Genomic DNA, 19,429 nt, shown 5'->3' with positions numbered 1-19,429 from the left:
AGAATGTCTGTGTCCCAAAGATCATTTCCATCAAGAGTCCGTGTCTTTGGCTGTGGAGTAGCATGGCAGATGCTGGGAGCATGACAGGATGGCCAAAGGGTAGAATAAGCTCTCCTGTCCTTTGTGTGTGGCTAGTCTGAGTCAAACAGAGGTGGCAGATCCCAGGCTTGTTATTCTTCAGGGTTGTGGTTTGTAAAATACACACGTATTGATTACTAGGTTCTTGAGACACCCCGTCATCACCATCAGAAATGTGTCATGTTCCACAGTGCCTTGTCTGTTGGATGCAGAGGAGAGAGTGTAGTGATCATGGGTGGTAAAGGAGAGCAGGGGTAAAAGGAGAAATATCTCCTCTTTTTCTGCAGAGGAAACCTAGGACATTGCTGAACCCAGCACCCACCTCTCCAACAACCAGTACCCCAGAGCCAGACACAAGCACTGTGCCCCAGGACGCTGCTACAATCCCCAGCTCTGCCATGCAGGCTCCCACAGGTAAGGAGGGTCTTGGACCACATTCTTGACAGGATTGCACAGTTAGGAACTGCAGCAGGCAGGCAGCAACACCCTGAGAGAATCCCATTCCTTCCTAAGTCTGTAAGCCAGCAATCCTTACCACTCCAGAAAGGTTGGCCTGAGAGAGGCATGTGAGTCCAGAGCAGCTGTTCATTTATCTTTTTGTTGGAAATAGTGAAATAGGAAGGTTGCAAGCCCACCTGTTGAGTGCAAGGACCCCTTTCCCCTGCATGCTGGTGACTCCACAGCTCTCCAGATACGTTTGTGGTCCGTTGTGCCCCGGGGCAGTCAGGTGTGCAGCACCTCTTGTGAGCCCAGAGCGTGAGCTCTCCCACACCATGCATGGCACAGCTGCTGGAACTGCACAAGGGGCAGAGGAGGTGCTGAAGAACTGTGATCTGCCCAGCTCCAGCCAGGATGTCAAGGCACACAGGGACAGGAGGGAATAGGGGAGGAGGAGCAGCAGCAGTGAAGAGTGTATGCACTGCTACAGCTGAGGATGAATCTGGCCAGGAAAGTCTAATGCAAGTCTGCTTTTGACATGTTGAGTCAAGCACTGGATGTGGGCTGAGCCCTCTGTTCCCCCAGAATGTAATTGGCCAGTTTTCAGAGGAACCTAAAGAAGCCAGTTTCCCTAAAAAGGAAAAACTGTGGGAACCCCTAGAAAGTGGGGGCTGCATTCCTTCTTCCCCTCTGAACATCACAGCCACCTTACCTGGCTGGCATGGAAACAACTTTACAGGCTGACTGCAGGGCAGAGCGTGGGAGAAACAGCAGCAATTTGGAAGGTGAGCGTGAGGCAGGAAGATTTTGGAGGTGATTCCCCTCTAGAAGCGGCTCCACTGTGAGGATGCAGTCAGGCAGTCGTGATGGATTCCACTTTGTGAGTGATTGGATAGTCTTAAAATCTCAGCATCTCTCAGGTTGGATTTTAGGCATCTGTTTCTTGCTTTCTTGAGTGGGTTAACAGCAAACACGTTTCTCATCTTGGCAGTTTGCATTTACTTGAACAAGAACGGCAGCACTGGGCCCCACCTAGACAAGAAGAAAGTTCAGCAGCTGCCAGACCATTTTGGACCAGCTCGAGCTTCTGTTGTCCTGCAGCAAGCAGTACAGGCCTGCATTGATTGTGCTTATCATCAGAAAACAGTCTTCTCCTTCTTAAAACAAGGCCACGGGGGAGAGGTCATCTCAGGTGAGAACGGGCCCGCAGCACTTTGCCTCCAGAGAGGTTGTTGCAAGAATTCTCTCATTGAAGATGTCTGTCCTGAAGCTCACTGCAGCCACAGGCCAGGGGCAGACAGAAGAGTTCTGTCTTCTCTCTCTTGCCACACATCTGTGTCAGTGAAGCAGCAGCTGGCAGCTGGCTCAGAGCGGAGCAGTTCCATGGCCCGCGGGCACGGCTGCTGGAGCAGGCAGTGCTCAGTCCTGCCCCAGCCCTGGGAAGAGCCACAACAGGGGGGATTCCGCAGCTCCTCACGGCAAGACAAGAAATACCCCGGGTTGTATCTCTCCTCTAAGCCCGTGCCTAGCTGGATCTGTGAGCGCAGGCCCTGCTGGAATCTTTTCCGCTGCCGCCCCGGCCCGTGCTGGGTGCAGCAGGCTGGTCCTGGCCTGCCCGGCACGGGAGGCAGTGGCTTGGTTGGCTCTCGACAGCCCAGCGATGCTGAGATCCAGGAGCTGGCTGTGCGGCCCTGGGCGTAGCCTCCCGGAGCCTTGGCGGGGGGTTCACGTGTTGGGCTCTGTTTGTTTCTGTCTCCAGCTGTGTTTGATCGGGAACAGCACACTCTGAACCTGCCAGCAGTAAACAGTATCACCTACGTCCTCCGCTTCCTGGAGAAGCTGTGCCACAATCTGCGCAGTGACAACCTCTTTGGGAACCAGCCTTTCACTCAGAACAGCCACATGCAGCGCTCACACGAGTACGACCACGACAGGTATCTACCAGGTAGGAGCTGGGGCGGGGGCGGCTCTGTAGGGACCCAGGTGCTCCGTGTCTGAACCCAGATTTGATCTCTATCAAGGCAGGCTCCTGTTCCAGAGCCCTCTCACAGGGTTCATTGCATCACACCCAGTGTCGTGCACATGCCCACAGGGCTCTTGTTGTGTAGGATTCCAGCTGCATTTTCTGCCTGTCAGTTTGGTTCCCATCTCCGCTGTAGGTTTCCGCTCATCCGTGCTGTCTCCTTGTCTTCCCTCCTCCCCTGGTCCCCCGGTCCTTCCCGCTTCCCGTGATCTGATTGTGGTGACTTCACACAGTTAGGAATTCAGGTGAAAGACCGCTTGAGAAGGGAGAGTGCTGACATGCAGCAGATAAACTGTAATTAGAAATTAATTAAAGCAGAGCGGTTTCCACGCTGGCTGTGGATCTGCTGGCAGCAGCCAGAGCATCCAGCCCTGGCTGACAGCGTGGCCTGTTCAGGGGTGATGCTCATGCAGCCATCCAAGGCAGAGGTGGTTTTGTTTTCCTTAGCATGGCATTGAAGCAGCTCACCCCAGCAAGACAGCTCATGCCACAGTGCAGATTATCAGGCTGCAAAACTGCTCTGAAGTAGAAGTGGAAAACAAGCCCAATAATTCCTCCACAGTGCTGGGCAGTGACAGCAGGCCTGGGGTGATGGCTGCCCCTCAGGCTGTCTGGGGCTTCTGGGGGAGCTCCTGCTCAGGAATGTCAGCTGTGGAGAGGATCAAAGCTGTCTGCACCCTCTTAGGTGGTTGACAAGTCCTGATCTCCTCTCCTGTCTTGCTTTCTTCCCACTCTAGTCAGCAAATAGCTGTTGGTGTTGTTTGAGGTCTTTCCAAAGTTAATCCTTTTCATAATTATGGTTCTGGCAAGAAAAGCAAAAGTTGTATGAATGTAAAAGGATGGGCCCTTAGGAAGAACTGTTTAAAGAGAAGTCACTAAGAATGAGGTGTAGGAGCTACAGGTAAATGCCACAGTGCTTCCATTCATTGCACCTCACAAAGCACCTTAAGCAGAGTCTAGAGAGCAAGAGGATCTTCCCATCCTCTGCTTCCTCCTGGCTGGGGCCAGCAGGGCCAGGAGCAGAGGAGCTGTAGATATGCAAGGACAGGAACAAGCATGACTAGTTACTAGGACTGGAGGCTTGCCCCTGAGGAACCCTCAAATAGAAGAAATCCCCATGTTTCAGTATCCTGTCATCATGAGAGAGAGCAAAACCTGAGTGGGAGAGAAAGCACCCAGCTCTGGGCATGGATGAGCTCACACACAGAATTTCCTGCCTCCATGAGAGGTCAGTGGTGGCTGTGCCAAGAGCTGGGCAGAGGGGAAAAGTATAAATCAGAATTCAGGGAAGCTCAGGCAGAGCACCAGATCTGACACAGTGCTGAGCCTTGCCCATCCTGAGCTCTGATTCAGTTTGCAGCACTTAAAGAAAAATTAACCACAGTCAGAGGTGTGACAGCACCTAGTCCTGCAGTTCATCCTGTTGTCTGAGCTTGTTGGGCATCTGCTCATGTAAAACCTTTCTCAGGCACCTGAAAGAAGGTGTAATCTACAGTGGCTTCTGGTGAGGGCAGGGAAACAGTGCTGGTGATTTTGGGAACTTGAGCTGGTCATGGAGGAATGAGGGTGGAGTTGTACATCCTTAAATCACACCAGATGTCAAGGCTGCTGTGGTCTCACCTTCAGCTCTGCATGTCCTGCCTTGTTTCCTCTGCAGTACAAGAATGTATTGTATGGGGCTGGTTCTTCCAGTAAACGGCCACTGGTTAGGGCTGGGAGCTGCTCTGAGTTCCCAGAACAAACTGGCTTTGCAGGAGCACCCCTGTGGGTGCCACAGAGAACTGGGGTGTGTGCTTGGGGCAGAGGGAAGCTCTGCAGTGTCCGTGTCCTGCCACTCTGCCTTACTGAGTAAATGGAAATAAGGAGGAGCAGACTGAGCTGTGCATCAGGAGCAGCCCTTTGCAGGGATTGGGCAGCTGGTTGCTGTTCATAGCAGCATCAACATTATGTGACTTGGAGCTGTCTGAAAACACAGGACTGGAGGGACCCTCTGGGCCACAGAGCCCTGGCACCTGCTACAGCACCACAGCACGTGGAGTTTCTTGGATTAGCTCTGGAGTTGTGGATTTTGCTTTTCCACTGGAGACTGCTCCAGGGGTTTATGCTGAGATTTTAGAAACTGCGTTGTAATTTCCAGCACTAATTTATTCTTGGGCAACTTGGTGTCTGTGTCTCCTGGTCTGAATATTGTCTTTTAGCTTAATTTAGTTCTCTTTCTTCTGGAAGTAGTTGTAGAGCACTTGTAGTCCTCAGAGGAGTTGAACTTTTGACTGCTTTTCAGTCTCCTCAGACAGTGTTGGTTTGACTTAAACTTCATGGGGTGGCCAGAGTGCCACCCAGCACTCTGGGGAGGAGCTCATGGGGACCTGGTGCCACAGCACTGGCACCACCATGGTCACTGCAGTCTCTGCAGTCACTTTGAGTCACTGTGTCCCTGTAGCAGGTGATGATCAGCCTGTCCTGGTCACATACACTGTTCTTCTCTTCACCTGCAGGTCACCAGATCATGGGACAGTGCTGCAAGGGCACATCTGGGTTTAGCTGCTGGATTTTTATCCTTGCTGGTTCTTGGTTATATATATATCCTTCTTGCCTGATTTTAAATGCTGCTTTGTCTGGCTGACATAGGAAAGCATCAGCAGAATTCATTGATAAATCTCTAAAATTTCTGCCAAAGTTATTACAGTGATTAAATGACCCTGGACTCAAGGATGATCCTCAGGCAGATTCACTGGCAGCTGCTCCCAGTCTCATGTTCCTTCTCAGTGTGCTGCCAACAACTTTACCTCTCAAATCAGATTTCTGTGCATAGAGCAAGGCTCCTGTAACTCATGTTCTGTCTCAGCTGGCTCTCTGTGTGTAACATCTTGCTGAATTCCAGGTACATGAGGTTGATGTCTCTTCCCTCATGTGACAGATCAGGATTTCCCATTGCAGGGAGGCTGTTGGGTTGGCCTCCTCTCATGACCACCTGCCATAGAATGTGCCATGTGTATTTCCTGCCCTTTTCTTCAGAGCCTGCCACAAGCCTTGTGCTGCTGCTGAGGATGGACATAGGCATTTTATTGTAAAAATCTTCTTTTCCACCCTTTTTTTTTTTTTCAAATATTGACACCACATTTCAAGTGACTCTCAGTAACACAGTGCTGAGTTCTGTTAGAATTTACTAACAGAATTTACTAACAGCAGACCCAGAGATTCAGGTGCACTGTCATTCTTGGCTTCCTCTGCACCCTTAAGTCTCCAGTTTGAGGACATTCAGTTGTCTTAGTCAGTGGTGGATATTTTGGTTCCTGTCCTGTTTCTTTTATCGTTAGAGCCTTGCCCTCGGTGCTCAGCATGGCTGCAGCTGGAAGTGAATCCCAGAATGGTTTGGGTTGGAAGAGACCTTAAAGTTCATTTTATTCCACCCCCTGCCATGGGTAGGGACACCTTCCACCATCCCAGGTGGCTCCAAGCCCCATCCAGCCTGATCTTGGACACTTCCAGGGATCCCAGGGCAGCCACAGCTTCTCTGGACAACCTTCCCACCCTCAGGGAAGACTTTCTTCTATAAATCCAGTCTAAATCTACCATCCCTCAGCATACAAGTGCACTGAGTGCAGGTGGGTGTCACAGATGCACCAACACCTGAGCCAGGTGTGCAGGTGTGCTCTGCAGCCAGGGAGGAGGTGCCAGTGCAGTCAGTGCAAGGTGCATTGTCCTAAATTAAAGCCCTGAGTGGTCTGACAAGAGGAGGTGAGTGACTGTCACTGCTCGTAGAGGTGTCCCTGCTGATGGGATGGCCCACAGCACCATCCAGGCACAGCAGGTGAGCTGCTCGTCCCCCCACCAGCCTCCCAAGGCAGGGGAGGTGAAATATCCCTTCCAGCTCTCCTGTCATTTGGAGGCAAGGACAACCTTCTTTCCTTTTCTCCCAGTCCTCACCTTTCTGCACAGTGTCCCCTCACTCTGTTCCTTCTGTAGCTGAAACACATCTTTGCACTGTCTCAAAACACAGAACGAGTTAAAAACCTCCCTTCATCCCTGCACTCCCCATGCTGAGGTGCACAGCTCCATGCTGGGCAGGGCCTTGGATAAACACGGAAATGATCTGCATGTTCTCAGCATCCTTCTCAAAGTGAGCGTTTATCCACTGAGAATGGGGCTCCTTCCCTCTCAGATTATTTCTTCTTTGATGATACACATTTCTGAGGTTTATATCATGTTTGAACTGAAGACATTTTCCTTTTATTCCTGATAATCTGAGTACAGCTCTGTCTGTTACTCCCTTTCTTTATTTTCGTAAAACTTGTCCTTTAAAAACAGAATTTTGTTTTTGGTTTATCCTCTCATTAATTTACACCAACCTCACTTCTGATTCCTAGAATTAACTTCTATAACCTGACTTGCTGTGTTTTTAACATCAACCACTTAAAAAAAAAAAAGAAAAGCCCAAACCAAAACCTGATGACACCTTTGTAAAGCATCACCTTGTGTTGTGGTTCTGTGGCTGTTGGGTGAAGAAGGTCGTGCAGTTTGACACAGGGACATTACCAAGAGCATGTGTTCCCCCTCTGGGCAGCGAGTGTTTTGTCCTGAGGTTTGAATTTGTTTTCCTGGCAATGTCACAATGAATTTTGGTGATACTCCTATGTAGTCCCAGGGCCTCAGTGCAAGCAGCTCTTTCATTCCCCTGAAGGATATTGATTGAACAGGTACCTTCTCTACCTTTGTGTGTTCCTTAATCAACTCAGTTGTGCCCGTCTGGTGCTCCCCCCACCCGTACCTCTGTTTGTTGGGCATTCTGCGTCTCCCTTGGTGTCAGTCCCGTCGCTCCCGCCGTTCCTGTTCCCCTCCTGCCCCTGTTCCTGCCCTGTGCCAGCTGTCAGGGCTGCTCTGGGCTGGTGGTGCCTCTGGCATTTGTGCAGGAGCATTCCACCCCTCTGTGCCCACCCCAGGAATGCTGCGAGCTCTCGCGTGTCACCCATGCTCAGGGTGGCTGCAAGGGCCCAGCTGGCATCTGCTGACCGTGTGGGCAGGGGCAGGAGGGTCACCTCAGCTGGGACAGGTCTGCCACCCCGTGTCACTTACCTGGCTGCTGTCCCCATCAGTGTCAGTGCTTCATTCCTTGTCCATCCACCCGTGACACCGTGTGTGCAGAGACGTCCCAGCCCATCCCCATGTCCCCTCTGCTGCCCAGGGTGTGGAGAGTCCCATCCTGGGGATGGGTTTGGAGAGGAGCAGCAGTGACAGCGCCTGGGGGAGATTGAAAACTGGAGTAGGGTTTAATCCCAGCTCTGGGTATGGCACAGAGGGGTTGCAAATCATCCAAGGCTTGTTTGCCAGTTACCCAAAGGTTGCGTGTATCTGAAAGGTGACTGTGGGATGAGCAGGAATTGTGTTGGATGAGCCATGAGGAGAAATGGAATTAAGTCAATGAGAGGTGCTATTTGGGTGAAATATAGCAAACCATGGCTAAGATTCTTTGTTATCTCACCACCCTTTTTCTCTGATAAAACCTGCAAACTCTGCTCTGTTGAGCCCTGCCAGATGTGCTGGATTGAAGAGGTGGTGGGTGCCCAGGCTGGCAGTGCACGCAAGGCTCAGGGGACTGTCGGGACTGCATTTCCCAGGATGTCTCCGCTCCTAAAGGGGCCTTGTTCTCTTTTCCTAGACAGAAGCAGCTCGTTAGACGGCTCTCTGCAGGGACCAGGCCGGGGTACAAAGCGCTTTTCCCAAGACCCCCCTCCATACAGTGCTCCTCTGTCCCCCAAGTTACCAAAGAATGACCGTCACCCTTTGGAAGGTGAGCACAGCGTGTCTCTTCGCAGAGCTGGCTGTCCCAGCGCCCTGTCCTGCTGCAGCAGGCTCAGCTCTGCCCTGCCTTCAGGAGCTGCTTTGCTTGGCCCTGCCTTGGGCTGTGCTTCCAGAGGGGAGTGGATGAGCTGCTCTGTGGTGAGACAGATTCTCCACAGAGATGTGTCAGGCATGTGGAATGCAGCAGAATTCCTTCTAACCCTGGCAGTCATCATCTCACACCATATAATCTGGTTTAGCTTTCCTCTGGTTTAGCTGTGCATGGGATTAACAGTGCTCAAACTGCCCAGCTGCCTCAGTCAATCTGCCCCTGGGTTTTTGGATTTTTCCCTGAGGTTTGCTGCAGCCTGTTGTACAGATGCTGATGTGCAGCTGTACAGCCAGGAACTCGCTGCCCTTTCCCAGGATCTCATCTGGTTCCTCACAGGCCTCCCTAAAGCAGCTGGGGGGTGTCCCTGGCTCCACCAGCTCAGCCACACCATTCCCCTCCCACACTGCTGCTCCTTCCCAGGGTCCCTCGGGATACCACTGGTGCAGAAACAGGAATTGCCACTTCAATTCCTTACTAAGCACAGGGACATTTAAAACTCTTCACAGTTGGGATGCAAGTCAGCAGCAGAATTCATCTTCCCAGGAAAAGACAAAGTTTGCCCCATTCACTTTGTCATGAACTCAATTATTTTAGCTGTGGGATCCATAGGTGACCCTTGCATGCACAGGTGGGAGATTTCCAGAAGATCCAGGTAGCTGGAGGACTCCCTGAACTGAGTAATCCTCAATAAATACACTCCCACTTTTGTTCTGAACTGCAAACCCTTCATAATGAAGAGTGAAGATTTAATCTTACTGGGGCTTTTAATTAATGGCTGGTGAAATCTGCCAGCATGTTACAATTCTTTGTGACTGAAATCCCTGAAAAATTGCTGGAGGCTCCTGGGCAGGCTCACAGTTCAGTGGCTTCATGCTCTGTTGCTGTCCCTTTAGAATCCCCGTTTCCCAGGTTTTGCTGGGGTTGCTGATCCCAGGTGTGAGTGCCCAGCCTGGCACCGCTGTGGTGATTTTGGTCTGTGCCCATCACTGTGCCCTGTGCTCTGCAGAATCACTGACTCAAGCACAGCAGCTCTGAACTTGCCCAGAGAGCTGTGGCTGCCCCATCTCTGGAAGTTTCCAGGGCCAGGTGGATGGGGCTTGGAGCAGCCTGGGATAGTGGAAGGTGTTCCTGCCTTTGGCATGGAGTGGAACTGCATGGCTTTGAGGTCCTTCCCACCCCAAACCATTCCATGATTCTCTGGTGGACAGTTTGTAATGGCCTCATTATCTGCAGTGATTAAAACTGTACATTTGTCACAGGGCTGGTGTGTGGCAGTGCCTCATCTATTCCAGCATATTGACAAGTCAAAAGCTGTTCCCAGAGGGCCCTTCTGTTTGTCACCTCCAAGTGGGTGCTGGTCTCCTTGATTCCCCTCTGATGCATCAGCCACTGCATTTGGGGAACTGTTGGCACAGCCCAGCCCCTTCTCCTCCCCCAGCAGTGGGACATGCAGTGTTCAGCCTGTTCTTGAAGAACTGGATTGCTCCAAAGGTTCAGGTGCCTTGGTTGGGTGGTGAATATTGCCCACTCTGTATTGTCAGTGATGAGAGAAGGCAATTCCAAGGAGGAGCCTTCATTAGGTTTCTACAAAATTGATTCTTAGTCTGCTTCAGTCTGTTCAGTTATCCCTTGGCCTTGGAATGGGTTGTGCCATCTGGATGCCACAATTCTCCAGCCTCTCCCAGAAAAACACAGACAAGTGGGCAGGAAGTGTGTCTGCATGTGAGGGGTGATCCTTCCTGCAGCAGCTTGCTCTGGTTCTGTTCCTCATCCAAGCAGGGAGCAATGAGGTGCAGTTCAAATTCCATCTAGAAATTCATTCTTATCCCACAGCTAAAAGCTGTAATGAATGCATCCTCCTCCACCATGAAATCGAGGTTCAGGCAGGAATATTTGCATTTCAGAGGATATATTTTAAGAACATGCACCTGAAATACTCAGATATTGAGTATTTCTTGAGCAAGGTACATCTTCTCATGGGAATGAACTCTCTCTCAGACAGCAGCTCCTGAACACATCCCAGTTTGCTGTATGGAAGGCTGTGAGCAGCAGTGGGACATCTCTGTTCACTCTGCATTTGGCAAGAAGCAGAGACATGAGGAAGGGATCTCACATATTACATTGTTTTTCCTCTTGCATCCCAGTGGTGTTTGCGTGGCTTTTAGCTGAAACACTGCAGTCCCAGCACAGTGGGGACCTGCCTTCACAGCCCATCACTTGCTGGAAGCAGTGGGTGTTCAAGAGTAGTGCAAATCACATTTGTGCTTGTGGCCAAACTCCTGTGTTTTAGCAGTAAAATGACACTGTTGAGTCTATAGCACTATTTGTTTAATTAAACTTTAATTATCTGCTCCCTGCCTCTCCACCACTAATTGTGGCATGTTTCCCTACAATGTGCCAACTGCCAGCCTTTAGTTAAATCTAACAGTTTGTGAAAGGAAATCTGCCTAAGGATCAGCCACCTCCTCCTCCCACTCTGGTTATCAAGGGTGAAGGACCCTGGATCTTGCCTGAGTGCAGCTGTGCCCTGCCCCTTGCAGGAGTATCCATCTACAGATGATTCCCAGGGGCAGTAGCCATTCCCTTCTTGCTTCATGAATATCCTGAGCTATTCATCAGTGATACCCTGAGGTGTCATTCACTGAGCAGCTCCCTGTGTACTAGTATTGTTAGGAAAACCCTCACTGCCTCTTGCACTGACCCTGCCACAAAGCCCCGGGCTCTGCTGCAGTGTTACAGCCCAGCCAGGCACTCACCTGTGCAGGGATGGGGAACCTGGGGATCACTGTGTGCCTTCAGCTTTACCTCCTGGGTAAAAACACATCATGCCCCCAGGGCTTCACCCGTGGCCATGTGAGAACAGGATCACATATTTGCAGAATGCATCACAGCATATTCCTGTCATGGCACTGTATTAATTGTTGAGTGAAGTAATTTCTGAGGGTGAGTCTTGGATCCTGAGCCTTCCACTGACAGGAACCTGAGCATGTGTTCTCCCAGATTCCTTCTGCAGATACCAATTCCTGCTGTGAGAGCTCTGGCGTTTTTGGGAGCACTCAGACACGTGTGTTTGTGTGACCCAGCACATCTGGGTGAGTGTCCCTGGACTTCCTGGCAAGCTGAAGCTCTCTGTCACCTCAGAAGGTGCTGGGATTCTTGGGAGGGCTGAGATGCACAGCTGGGACCTGTTCCCATGCCCGCAGCCACTGTCCTGTGACAGCTCCGAGGGCTGTGCCCACTGACCCCTCTCCTGCCTCTCTCCTTCCCTGGCAGTCAGCACCCTTCCCCAGATATTTAATGGGAAGTGTTTTGAGGTTTAAACAGAGCTGTCCTGTTGAACAGGAGACCAAATGTTGTTGCTTGGAAGCAGCTACAGTGGACACCCACTGGTGTAAGTGACACCCACCAGTGGGTCTGGCTGGGCAGGGGATCTCCACCCAGGCCAGGGCAGGGTGGCCAGCTCTGCTTTGCATCCAGTCTGGGGCTGAAATGCAATGGTGGGAGTGCAGGAGGGGTTTGAAGTTATTCAGGAATAGCCATGAGGGGTTTGAAGTTATTCAGGAATAGCCATGAGTTATTCAGGAATTGCTACAAGGGGTTTGAAGTTATTCAGGAATAGCCATGAGGGGTTTGAAGTTATTCAAGAATAGCCATGAGTTATTCAGGAATTGCTACAAGGGGTTTGAAGTTATTCAGGAATAGCCATGAGGGGTTTGAAGTTACTCAGGAATGGCCATGAGTCAGCAAACCATTTTTTATGCATCCAGAGCAGGTGAGAACACACTTGTCCATGCAGGAAGCGAGTGGCAAGTGGGCCAGCACAGCACAGGTCACCAGGGGTAACAACCTTCACACCAGCAGTTTGCACATGAGATTTTAAGGCTGTGCTGCTGTTTCTGGGCACATCCCAGAGAACTAAAAGCAAACAAAGGCAGCAGTGCCTCAAGTGCAGAGTGGCAAAGCCCTGGGTGGGAATTACCCAGTGATAACCCCACATCAGGCTGGCCAGCAGCCAGGCAAGGGTGTTCCCATTTCATATCCTTATGGTGTGAAGCCCTGGAAGGTCAGGGCTGGACCAGCTGAACTGGACTCTGGATCTCTGCTCAAACACAGGCAGCAGGACACGAGACCAGAAGATCCCAGCTCTCAGAGTTCACAGAAACCAGAGCAAATAGGTGTAGCCAGGAGAGGCTGCCCCAGTCGATGGTACCCAATGTCTGCAGCACTTGGGAACCACTTCAGGCTCTGGCAAGCTGCACGTCCCTTCACTGGAGCATGGCAGCAGGGAATTTGGGAAAATCTCAGCAGCTTCTGGGTCTCACCATGGTCCCAGCTGAGCATAGCAGTGCTGTGCTGGCTTTCACCTGCTGCTCCTGGAGTCTGGGAAGTGCCAGGGAAGAAACCCAGGGCCGGTGCTCAGGCTTCTCCAGCCTTGTCAGCTGCCAAGGTGTTGGCATGGCAGCAGCTCAGGGCTGTGAGCTGCCCTCAGGGCCCCTCAGATTCTGGTGGAGGAGCTGCAGCTCCCAGCCATGTGTGCTGGCAGTGCACAGGCAGCGCCCCTCGCTGTGGGGCTGCTCCCCTCCTTGGCAGGTGTTCCATCAGAAGGAACACAGGGGTTTGAGGGTGACCCACGGGGCACAGGGACCACCTGGGCTGAGACTCAGTAGTGCTGTGTCAAACCTGCAAAGGTGGCCCTGCAGTGGAGCTGTCCCAGTGGAGCAGCAGAGGCAGATCCTGCTGCCTCAGCCCATGCAGCCTGTAACCCTGCACAGCCTCCTCAGCCCCTCCATCCCACGGACAGCTGCAAATCCAGGGCATTTCTGGAGAAGGCAAGGAAGCCACCATTGCTCTGATACCCTTCCTGGGGAGGGTATTAGAGGCCCAGGCCCTCCTGTGCATGTTCCACACGGGGAGTTGGCCTCTGATGTTGTCAGGCTGGAAAAGAGCCCGGCAGGAGGCCAGGAGGGATGAGCAGCTCATCACCATGGTGCTTTTGGGGCCAGAGGAGCAGCACGGTGTGGGAGCATTGCCTGGCCCTGATGGCACAGCTCCCTCCTGCTCTGCACGTGCTGCCAGCCCAGTGCCAGACAGCTCCTGCTGAGGATGGGCAGTGTGTGACCCCTCGGGGAGCATCTCCTCCCCTTCCTGCTGAGGCCTGTCTGAGTCCTGTGTCCATTGGCATCCAGAGGGGACAGCCCTGCCCTACCCCACGGTGCCCCTCGGCCACAGAGGGGCCCAGGGCAGCCAGGCCTCGGGGCTGCTGGTGGCTTGAAGAGAGCAGCTGAAAAAAGGAGCTGCTGCTCCAGTCTGGGAGCATTGTCACTGCACTGGGTGGACTGGCACTGGCAGGCGGTGACACCGTTTGCAGATTGGCAGCTGGTGAATCCCAGGGCAGTGCCTGGCTTTATCTCTGAGCTGGGGAGAGACCAGCCAGGGGTCGGACCCACTGAGCACTGCTGCTGCTGCTGCTGCTGCTGCTGCTGCTGCTGCTGCTGCTGCTGCTGCTGCTGCTGCTGCCGCTGCTGCTGTGGCTCTGCCCCGCACGGGCGCGTGGGGCCGTGGCGTTCGGGTGCACTAACTGCAGCTTGGTGCATTCCAGGTGAAACCTTTGTCCTGGGAGATGGCCTCCCAGGGCCCTTAGAGCCTCGCCTGGACCCCATGGACTCTGCCTTGAACTCTGTCAATTCATCCAGCCACAGCAGGAGCTCCAGAGACTTTCGCCTGCCAGGATACAGGCACCTGCAGCAGCCCTCTAGCCTCAGCCAGGGCAGCACCTCTGCCCTGCGCAGGCCTGGCTCTGGGGGTAAGAGCTCAGAACAGCCTGCACTGTAAACTGGGCAATAAAGGGATAGTCTAACTCCAGTTACACCTTCCTAACTACAGCAGGTACCCGAGGCTGGGCTCTGCACAGCCAGCCAGGTCTGTTAGGTGTGGTGGCACCTGGCAGGTGGCAGTGTGGACAGGTGACATTTCTCCTTTGGCTGGTGACTGGGTGGACCTGGAAGTCAGTGGAGAGAAAAGAACAGGCAGGAGCTGAACTGTGTCCAAGTGATAAATGGGTGTCTGAGTCCACAGGGATGGACTGGAATGGCTGGGGAGTCGAACGTTGCCTGGTGGGGCTGGGAGGATGGTCAGATGCATGAGTGGCACTTGTCTGTATGGGGGAAGAGGGGCAGGAGAGCTGAACTGCTCATTGCAGCACGTGGGGTTGCAAATAATGTCATTTTAGGTGCATGACATCAGTAAAAGCCTCTGAAAAGCTCAGGCTGCTGGTGCCTCCCCCAGACGTTTTCAGGCAGAGCTGAAACAAGGGGCTGTCCTCACTGGGAGCAGGACTTGTGCCAGCTCAGGCTGTGCTTTTGGACAGTGGGAGGTCACCTGTGGGTTCAGTCCATCAGAAGGTGCAGCCAGTGAAAACATAAACCTGCTTTGCCGTGTTAAATGTGCTAAAAGTGTTGGGCGGGGAGGAAGAACCGTGCATGGGGAGAGAGGTGGGAATGGCAGGGGGTGTTCTGCTGAGGTGGGAAGTGTCTGCCCATGGACAGGGAGGAGTGGCAGCTGGGCCAAAAAGGGGAGTGGGGCTTGAGAGGGGTGACAAGGGCTCAGTGTAGAAGGCTGCCCTGAAAAGTCAGGCCTAAGGAGAGGGAATAGGGCTGGGGTGCCAGACCTGCACCACAGGAATCGGGGCCGTGCCCCTTGCTGTGTCTCTGCCCTGCTGTGGGAGAGGAGCTGAGTGGGGGACTGAGGGGGAGGGACCGTGGGGCAGTGCCAGGCACCCCCATAACGGAGCTGTGTGGCATCCCCAGGCTCGGACAGGTACCCCAGCTCCAGGGACGCCTCCCGGCTCAGCAGCCGGGACCCCTCGTCCTGGACGGTGGAGGAGGTGATGCAGTTCATCCGTGAGTCAGACCCTCAGCTGGGCCCCCACGCTGACCTCTTCCGAAAACACGTGAGTGCCACGCTTCCTGTTCAGTGGGGGGGTGTTACATCGGGGAGGGGGCAAATCACACAGCAAAACCCACGAGAGTCAGAACACGGCAGCACTTCAGACCAGATGGAGTTTTGTGCTCGATGAAAAGATCCTCATAAATCCTGCTCGTGTCCTGTCCAGGCTTGGATCCTGATCAGAGCCCATGGGGGCAGCCTGGGTGCGTGCAGAGCCTCTGCAGTGAGTCCCAGTGCTGAAAACACGAACTCTGCTCCTCCTGGAGTCTAATCCTCAGCTCGTGGCAAATTTCTTCTGGCAAGAAACACATTCCAAGTGGGATTCACAGAGTGCATTGCTGCTCAGCTCCTGTAACAGGAGTCTCATGAGGCTCTGGTCCCTGTGCACATCTGTAAGTGTAAAACAGCTGCAGACACAGCAGGGAGTTTGTAGCATTCCAGCTACAAGAGAGGTTTGGCAGCTGCGTGTCCTGAGCCCTGCGAGAGCTGTGTTCCCTCTGCCTTGTGATAAAGTCCATGTTCTGGGCCCAGCACTGTGTCCTGCTCTGGGCTGGCTCTGACCCAACACTTCTCTTTTAATTTGTTCTATTTTAGAAATACCAGTAACTGAGAAATGTTTGTTTTAATTATGAAAACCTGCCAAGGGACCAAAGTGCCCTGGATTGTCAGTCCTGAGGAGAACCTTGCTTTCATCTCTGGAAGGGAAAAACAGATCAAACCTGGTACTGGAGATCCCTGGAGATCTCACCAACCTGAAAGCAGCTGAGCTTTGACATAGGGCAGGATTTTCTGTTGTTTGAGGTTGTGACTTTTATTTTTCACTTACAAGCCAGTTAACATTTTCTTCTTGGAAAACTGTCCAGTGCAAAGCTCTGGACCCAGCCTGGACTGGGTCATGGACAGGAGTGCTGCAAGGGACTGGGAGACTTCCACTTGCAAATGCCAAGAACAAAGCTGTTTCCTGGTTATTCTAAGCTTCATGATCCATCCCCTCCTCAGTCTCAGGAGGGACGCATCTGGCTCTGCTGTAAAGCATCAGATGCTTTGAAAGCTGCTGCGTTGGAATCAGCCCCACTGGGGATGAGGAGCTCCACCACTCTCTGCCAGTGGCTGGGAATGTGCTGTGAAGCTCCAGAAATAGAACCACAGAATCACTCAGGTTGGAAAAGCCCTCTGAGGTCATACAGTCCAACACTCCCTCAGCCCTGCCAAGGCCACTACTAAACCATTTTCCCAAGTGCCACATCTATGTGGTTTTTTGAACACCTCAGGGATGGTGATTTCAGCCTGTGCCAGTGCCTAACCACCCTTTCAGGGAAGAGATTTTCCTAATATCCAGTCACAGAGCACGGGCTCTTTGGGTTCAGGATCTGTTCCCTCACCTCCATCTTCAGCCGTGACTTCAGGGCTGTGTGTGTCACAGCAGGGCTGTCACCATCAACACATCCTCCACCAGATTTCTGCTGTGCTGGGATGGCAATGTCCTGGAGTGAGCCATTGCTGCCCTGCACTGCCACTGCCTCTGCCATTCCCCTGTCAGGGAAACCTCCCTTCAGCATGTGCTGCCCTCTGGAAATGGCTCCTGGATGATGATCACCCAGCAGAATTCCCGTCACACACAGGATCCAGGGCTGCAGCAGGCGGGTGTGGGGCTACCTGTGCTGTCCATACTGGGATGTCCATACTGGGATGTCCCTACTGGGATGTCCCTACTGGGATGTCCATACTGGGTTCTCCATGCTGGGATGCCCCCGCTGAGATGTCTGTACGGGGGTCTCCATGCTGGGATCTCCATACTGGGGTGTCCATACTGAGATGTTCCTGCAGGCATGTCCATACCAGGGTGTCCATATTGGGGTCTGTGTGCTGGGATGTCCCTGCTGAGATGTCCATCCTGGGATGTCCCTGCTGGGATCTCCATGCTGGAATGTCCATACTGGGGTGTCCATACTGTGCTCTCCCTGCTGGGATGTCCATACTGGGATGTCCCTGGAGGGATGTCCATACTGGGGTCTCCATGCTGGGATGTGCATGCTGGAATGTCCATACTGGGATGTCCCTGGAGGGATGTCCCTGCTGGGATCTCCATGCTGGAATGTCCATACTGGGATGTCCCTGGAGGGATGTCGATACTGGGGTCTCCATGCTGGGATGTCCATACTGGGATGTCCCTGGAGGGATGTCCCTACTGGGATCTCCATGCTGGGATCTCCATGCTGGAATGTCCATACTGGGATGTTCCTGCAGGGATGTCCATACTGGGATCTCCATGCTGGGATGTGCATACTGGGATGTCCATACTGGGGTCTCCCTGCTGGGATGTGCATAGGGATGCTGCCGAGCAGGGCTCTCTCACCCAGCCCTGCTGTTGCATTTTGGGCCTGGCCTGGCTGGGGCAGGGCTGGGGCTCCCAGGTGCCACCACAAGCACCGTGCTTGATCCTTGCAGGAGATCGACGGGAAAGCGCTGCTCTTGCTGCGGAGCGACATGATGATGAAGTACATGGGGCTGAAGCTGGGGCCTGCCCTGAAGCTCACTTACCACATCGACAAGCTAAAGCAAGGCAAGTTCTGAGAGGACTCCTGGCAGGATGGATCCTGGAAGCTCCGCTCCGGCCGCCCCACCCGCGCTCACCTGCCGACAGGTTCGCATGCACACGCCCCCTCCACCGCAGCAGAGACACTCCCGGCCCCGAAGCGCCCAGGAGGAGCCCGGCACAGCTCCCGTGGGCAGCTGTGGGCCTTGGAAGCGGCGGGTTTCTTCCCTGCTGCCAGCCAGCACTTCTCTTCCCTGGGATGGAGCAGCTCCAGGCAGTGCCCGGGCACTGGGTGTTTGCCTCGGCTCCTCCGCTCTCACCGTGGCTCTGCGCTCCTGCTGGGGCAGCCCTGGGCCCCGAGCCTGCCTGGGCTCCAGGGGCTCCAGGGGCAGCCCTGGGCTCCGAGCCTGCCCAGCCTCCCGGGGCTCCAGGGGCTCCAGGGGCACCGAGCCTGCCCAGCCTCGCGGGGCTCCAGGGGCACCGAGCCTGCCCAGCCTCCCGGGGCAGCCCTGGGCACACCGAGCCTGCCCAGCCTCCCGGGGCAGCCCTGGGCACACCGAGCCTGCCTGGGCTCCAGGGGCTCCAGGGGCAGCCCTGGGCACTGAACCTGCCCAGCCTGGCGGGGCTCGGTGCCCCCAGCCTGCCCTCAGCCCTGTGCAGCGCAGCGAGCTCAGAGCCATGACCAGCCAGCCCTGTCTCCAGCTGGGGCAGCCCATCCACCCCACCCCGCTCTGCTCTGCCTGCCCCCAGCTCCTGCCCTGCCTCCAGCTGGGCACACCGGGCCTTCATATGTATTCCAACCTGGGGAGGCTGTGTGGGAGCACGGAGAGAGCTGGGGAGCTGAGGAGTGGGGCTGGCCTGGCGTGCCCCTGGCACAGATGGGCCTGGGCTGGTGTTGGAGGTTGCCTGGATGCTGCAGGACTCAGCTGATCCTTCTCGCCTTTTTTTTTCTTTTTTTTTTTTCATTTGGAATTTTTTTTTTTACTAAGGAGTTTCAAACTATGAGATGATTTTTCTACCTGTGTTGAACTCGCAACTCTTGGTGATTTTTAGCCAGAGCTGCTAAGGTTTGTCTTCCCAGGGGCACTCCTGCTCCTCTAGAGTTTGTCCCAGCTCAGCGTGTGTGAGGGTTTTGGGTCTGGCCAGAGCATCCCAGGGTGGTGACCTGTCCTGGCATCGCTCTTCCTGTGAGGGCTTTGCCCTTCCCGAGGCACCTGTTGGTCTCAGGCAATTTAATGTATTTATTTTTGATGGCACTTGAGTGCTTCCCGTGGTCCCAGATACGTTTCTGCAGCTGCAGGAGGAGTGTCGGAGTGGAGCCACCAGCTGTGTCACCGCAGTGTCCCCCGGACAGCAGCTGCCAGCTCGGGGCTGCCCAGACCCCGGAGCATCACTGTCACCAGCCTGGCCTGAGCGGGACAGGGGTGACGGTCCCCAGTGTGTGCCCCCAGCTCAGCACGCTTCCTCTGCAGTGACCCAAGGGCTGGGACGGAATCTCCACTCCACGCACTTCTGTTCC

At 53.9% G+C, this 19,429-nt stretch overlaps 1 protein-coding gene across 6 annotated transcripts in view; it reads left to right on the top strand.

The window, feature by feature from the left end:
* SCMH1 (Scm polycomb group protein homolog 1) overlaps window positions 1-18,335 on the top strand; it is a 59,707-nt gene extending 41,372 nt beyond the window's left edge. For 3 of the 6 annotated variants that reach the window (XM_072918069.1, XM_041720692.2, XM_041720693.2), the window contains 7 exons: window positions 366-492; window positions 1,508-1,708; window positions 2,276-2,461; window positions 8,196-8,327; window positions 14,029-14,232; window positions 15,236-15,378; window positions 17,823-18,334. In XM_072918069.1, coding sequence (XP_072774170.1) covers window positions 366-492; window positions 1,508-1,708; window positions 2,276-2,461; window positions 8,196-8,327; window positions 14,029-14,232; window positions 15,236-15,378; window positions 17,823-17,948 — 1,119 coding nt within the window. In that variant the 3' untranslated portion in view covers window positions 17,949-18,334. Of the gene's footprint in view, window positions 1-365; window positions 493-1,507; window positions 1,709-2,275; window positions 2,462-8,195; window positions 8,328-14,028; window positions 14,233-15,235; window positions 15,379-17,822 lie in introns of all 6 variants that reach the window. The other 3 variants (XM_041720694.2, XM_041720696.2, XM_041720697.2) reach the window with 3 other exon arrangements.
* The last annotated feature ends 1,094 nt before the right edge of the window (window positions 18,336-19,429 follow it).

The sequence above is a fragment of the Taeniopygia guttata genome, chromosome 23 (genome assembly GCF_048771995.1).
Source record: "Taeniopygia guttata chromosome 23, bTaeGut7.mat, whole genome shotgun sequence".
Taxonomy (NCBI): domain Eukaryota; kingdom Metazoa; phylum Chordata; class Aves; order Passeriformes; family Estrildidae; genus Taeniopygia; species Taeniopygia guttata.
This window is presented reverse-complemented; position numbering and strand designations above follow the sequence as displayed.